This window comes from Ruditapes philippinarum, unplaced genomic scaffold, assembly GCF_026571515.1.
Source record: "Ruditapes philippinarum isolate M1 unplaced genomic scaffold, ASM2657151v2 ctg18658_1_1_1_1, whole genome shotgun sequence".
Lineage (NCBI taxonomy): Eukaryota > Metazoa > Mollusca > Bivalvia > Venerida > Veneridae > Ruditapes > Ruditapes philippinarum.
In genome coordinates this window covers 1,194-7,072 of record NW_026866609.1, presented here as the reverse complement: position 1 = coordinate 7,072, position 5,879 = coordinate 1,194, and the positions used below count along the sequence as shown (strand labels likewise).

The window sequence follows — 5,879 nt, the reverse complement described above, 5'->3', positions numbered from 1 at the left end:
AATATTCTCCATCAGGGGTGTATTACATGTAAAATGTGCACACAATCGAGCACAAAATCTCAATACGTGTGTACTGTATAGTATCAAAAATTGAACTGAAACACAGTCGCTAGAAAGGTGATAAAATTACATCGATTATGAATAGACCGTTATTGAATGGTCACGTGAGTTTATTTCATTTATTCCATAAGGCTATTCGCCCATGATGGCAATACAAGCATACATATATACATGTACAATACAAAGTAAGCATGATTTATGTGCATAATACAGCGAACAAAATTAATATTAGATTTACATAGACTTTTCATTGGAGAAGGTCAAGCATGACATACGAAAGCTTAATATTCTTAATAATTTCATTTCATATCATTTAAAGTATGACTTTAGTATAAATTTGTTAAGACTAGTAATCTGAAAAACATTATTTTCTCCTTAAATTACAATCAGAATTTGTATATATATATATATACATTGAGATACATGTAGTAATATGTTATCTTTCTCGTAAAAAGAAAGATAACCCTTGCATGAATTTAGTACAAAAATAACAATATTTATATATATAGTATAACAAGAACATACAAATTACATCCATTTTAACTACCAGCCTTACCGAAACAAAATGCAAGACGGGAATCATGGATTAAATTTAAGCATGTAACATGAAAATTGCATTAAATATCAAATTTCTACATGTCTTTTTTTTTATCTAGAACGATGTTTTAAATTCACATTTTACAACTATGCATATAAGTAGCTTTACAACAAAAATAAGTCATTACTCAACTGAACCGTATAGCATTTCATTTCTCTTTTCAAAAGATTTATATACAAAAATTCCTAGTTTCTTTCTATTTGTATCATTTTCATTGTTTAACAATTCAATAAATTTTACCATATTTGGATGTTTCCAGTATTTCTTATGAATAAATTGTTTCCTTAATTCAGTATACATTGAACATTCTAATATAAAATGATATTCATCCTCTAAAACATTACAAATTAAACATTTTCGTTCATTAACTGGAGTTCTTGTAGGTCTGGACCAACGTCCAGCCTCTATTTGTAGCCTATGAGAGGAAACTCGTAACCTTACCATAGCTTGGCACAATTTGTTTGCATTAAAAATATCTAGATATGATTGAAACTCAAAATTTGCTATTGTCCTATAAAATAAAGCTCTACTAGAGTTATGTAATCTTTCATGCCAGTTTTGAACAAAATTGTCCTTTAAACGTTGTTTTAAAATTGCTAGAAACACATCAATATCTCCTACACTCTGCTGTAACCAGACATCATAAAATCCTAAAGAACATAAAAGTTGTTTTAATTTCGAACACCAGTTTACTATATTTGGGTTATTTTCAAAATCACTTTTCAACAATTTATAAACTCTACTAACATATTTGTTTTCATTACTACACAATATTTTCATCCAAAATTTTACAATATTGAAAAGATGTCTACAATGAAATGATATTCTACCAAGTTCTCCATAAATAAAATCATTTTGTGTAGTTTTTTTAACTCCCAAAATCTTTTTACAAAATTGTAAGTGTACCCGTTCCATTGTTTGGCTAACCGTAAAACCATTTATCTCACTACCGTAGTTTAATATAGGTGTAATTAATGTATCAAAAAGATTAAGCTTATGCATTGGTTTAATATACGTAAATTTATATAAATATTTATTTAGTTTAAAATTAGCTTTTTGTGCTTGTCCAGCTAACATTGTTTGTGCTTTTGTAACTGATCCACCACAAGTAAATACAATACCAAGATATGTAAATGTATTAACAATTTCAATCAAATTACCATCATAATAAAACTGAAGATCACTTGGAAGTCTACCACCTCTTTTAAAAATCATAACTTTCGTTTTAGATACATTGACTTTTAACTTCCATGTATTGCAATAATCATACAAGAGACATATATTGTGTTGAAGTTCTTCTGCTGAGTTTGCAAAAATTACGATATCGTCCGCATATAATAACAGGAAAACTTTAAACATATTTACATCTATTCCTTCAACACCACTTTTTAAAAATGTATCTTCTAAGTCGTTTAAGAACATAGAAAAAAGAAATGGTGACAAACATTCACCTTGTCTTACCCCTAGTGTACATGTAAATTCATTACTTAAATTATTCAAATACTTTACTTTTGATTTTACACATTTGTACATAGATTGAATGACATCTAAAATTTTACCTCTTAACCCTAACTGAATAAGCTTGTACCAAAGATTTTCCCTAACAACGTAATCAAATGCTTTACTGTAGTCAACAAATAGACAAAAAAGTTGTTTTCCTTGATTTATAAAATGCGATATTAAACCATTTAAAACAAAAACATTATCTATAGTACTCATATTTGATCTAAAACCCGCCTGAGCTTCAATGGAGACATTATATTTTTCAGCCCAATTTTTTAACCTTGTATTAATTACACTTGAAAATAATTTACCAAGACTACTTAACAATGTGATACCTCTATAATTTTCTACTTCATTAACACTACCTTTCTTATGTAACGGAATGACATATCCTTCTGACCATCTATCAGGAAAATATCCAGTTTCAAAAATTTTATTAAATAAAACACATAATAAAGGAATAAAAACCTCTTTTCCTGATATAAAAAATTCATTAAGTAGCAAATCTGGGCCTGCAGATCGATTACGTTTTAATTGATTAATTGCTTGTTTTATCTCATATTCTGTAATTATTACATTTAACTCTTGAAACATGACTTTAAATTCTTCATCTCTATATCTACTATTAAACTCTAATATATCATCATCAGGAACAAAAAATCTATCAGCTGGGTTATTTACAGCTCTAAAATAATGTTCAAAATTCGACAATGGAATTTCTGCAGGTTTAAGCCCTGCAGACTCTTTTAACATATTCCAGTATAAACGAGCATTCTTCAGTTTATTGTTTTCAAAATTTGACGTTTTCTGTTTATCATATTCAAATCTACATGTACGTAATAATTTTTTATATTCTGATCTACATTTAACCATATTAATTCTATTTTCGTCACAAGGGTTATTACGATAACAATTTAAAAGTCGTAAAAATGCATACCTTTTTTCGGCACATTCATTATTATACCAAGGGCAATCAGTCTTAACGCTATGCTCACTATTTAAATTATTAATAACTTTTATATTTTTCTTAAATAGAGGTGATGCAACATCATCTATAATATTTTCAAAATTATTCAGACAATCATTTATAGTATTGCCTTCATTACATAATAAAATATCATCTTTTAATCCATTAATCTTTTCTTTTACGTCAGTACAATTCAAACGATGAACAAACTCTGAACATAAATCGTTGTTCCACGCATATTTCATTTTAACGGTATCTGATATATTTTCATCAATACACAAAGGAACATTTACATTTTTATCAAACACAATATCAAACTCAATTAAACAGTGATCAGATAAAATATTTGGTTCATGTACATGAAATTTTTTAACATGTTTAAAAGAATTTTGTTTACATAATACATAATCAATAACACTAGCACCACGGTTATTTACAAAAGTATAATTACCAATATTCAAATCGTTTCCTGATCTACCATTTAGTATTCGTAACCCTGTTTGTTTACAAAAATCAATTAAAGCTAATCCATTATTATTAACATGACCGTAATCTTTTGATAATCTGGGTGACTCATTATCAATAATATAATCATCAGGTAAAATATCTATATGTGTCATATTATTCATTGTGTAGTACTTTACAAAAGAGAATATAGCCTGCGGTCAATATGGCATAAACTCGGTTAAATATATCTATAAAACTGTGTTTAAAAGAAAAAATAAAACTTCACATATAAGGGCGTTTTGTGTTTTTATTACTATAAGTATGATGTAAGAAAATGCAAGTTCAATTTTTGATACTATACAGTACACACGTATTGAGATTTTGTGCTCGATTGTGTGCACATTTTACATGTAATACACCCCTGATGAAGGCATAATACGCCGAAAGTACTTGGGTATTTATACTTTAGCACTGTATGAACGTTTATTTTCTCCAAATTTATATATATATATATATATATAAGACATAAGGTACAATATTAATTAAGTACCCCTATTAAACAATAATGATAATCTAAAACCAGTAAAGGATGGTAAAAAATACAGACACATTTAGTTTAAAATCAAGGCTCAATTATATTATCCTATAAAAGATTTGAACGAAATAAGATTGTTATAAAAGTAACAAACAAAAGTAAAAAAGAAACGAATTATAAAGTAAACCCCTTAGACATAAAATCAAACACACAATTTACACTGATAATATAGCAAAAGAAGTACATGTATGTTGTTTTATGAAACTAACGTCCATAGAGTTTATGAAAAAATGTGTTTTAAAAGCTCTCTTAAAACTTGGCAAGGTATAACAGTCTCTATTGTCAGGTGGTAACGCATTCCATAATTTCGCTGCGGCTGTCTGGAAGCACCTGTCACCATAATGTACTGTCCGAGATTTAGGCACAACTAATGTCATTGAGTTATTCTGGGACCTCAGATTCCTGACTGGGATGTACACGTTTATCATGTCCTTTATATAAGCTGGTAATTGATCGATGAGGGATTTATATGTATAAGTCAAAATTTTATATTCGACCCGATACTCTACCGGAAGCCAGTGAAGTTCACGTAAGATAGGTGTTATGTGGTCATATTTGAGTGTTTTGGTCACAATTGTAGCTGCTTTATTTTGAACATGGTGTAACTTGGTCATTGACTGCTTAGAGACTCCACATAACAGTGCATTACAGTAGTCTAACCTAGAGGTAACAAGTGAATTTACTAGAGATTGGGTTGCTTTAACAGTAAGATAGGGTCTGATGTGACTAATTTGTCTTAATTGTGCATTACAGTTCCTACAGACATTATTTACATGTTGTTCCATCCTCATGTTCGAGTCAAGAAATGCAATAAGATTGCGCACACTAGATGATTGGCTAATTTTCAAACCATCGACTGTTACTGTAACATCTGAAACAGGTTGTGCGTTATGTTCAGATGAGAAGATGATCAACTCTGTTTTGTCGCCATTTAGCTTCAGCATGTTCACATTCTTTGTCGGATTTATAACCGCGATATCTTATTTGATTTTTCTTATTTGATTTCCAACTTCCTTTAAACTATTCAATACATTTGTCGTTGTCTTGTAATCCACATTTAAAGTAAAACAAAACAAAATGCCACGGTATATTTACATATGTATTATATGTATCAATATAAAATTAGATATGTATGTGATTTGAGAAACATTAAAATTATTTAAATAATCGTTTATGAAGTGTTTCTAAAACATTCTTTAAACAAATATAAATCAGCTGTTAAGTCGCAACATTTATCATTTATGTGACGTTTCGGGGGATTATATCATTTTTAAGTATTATTTTGCTAATTTAAGATCACGTATTAAACTTTTTTTAAAGTTTTTATTATGAACTGATATGGGAAATGAGGTCATTGACGTAAATAAATATAATATATAATTAATTGTTTTTAAACGTATGATTCTATATATATAATTTCGTGATACGTTCGTATTGGTTAGCTTAAAACATTTAAGAATGAAATCTTTGTAAACATGATGTCTCAATAGTATTAAAATTGCAAAGATTTGACTTATTGAAATTGTAATGTAAATGAAAAAAAAACGGATAAAAGCATTTGTGCAAATAAATTATTACCGCAATTATGACTCTTAACATTAGTCACATGGTCTCAGTTTGTAAAAACCAAACAAAACTATGCTTGATGGCCCAGTCGATGATTTCATACAAACCATCTTCTAGACAAAGCTAACTAAACTAAGTCATTT

General features: G+C 28.6%; 1 protein-coding gene across 1 annotated transcript; it reads right to left on the bottom strand.

The window, feature by feature from the left end:
* Window positions 1-1,564: 1,564 nt before the first annotated feature.
* On the bottom strand, window positions 1,565-3,753 carry LOC132733048 (uncharacterized; the record flags this gene model as incomplete). Its single annotated transcript, XM_060719625.1, is given in 1 exon segment — window positions 1,565-3,753. A coding segment is annotated over 1 exon segment (2,189 nt), but the record flags the coding sequence as incomplete, so codon positions are not given.
* Between the last annotated feature and the right edge of the window lie 2,126 nt (window positions 3,754-5,879).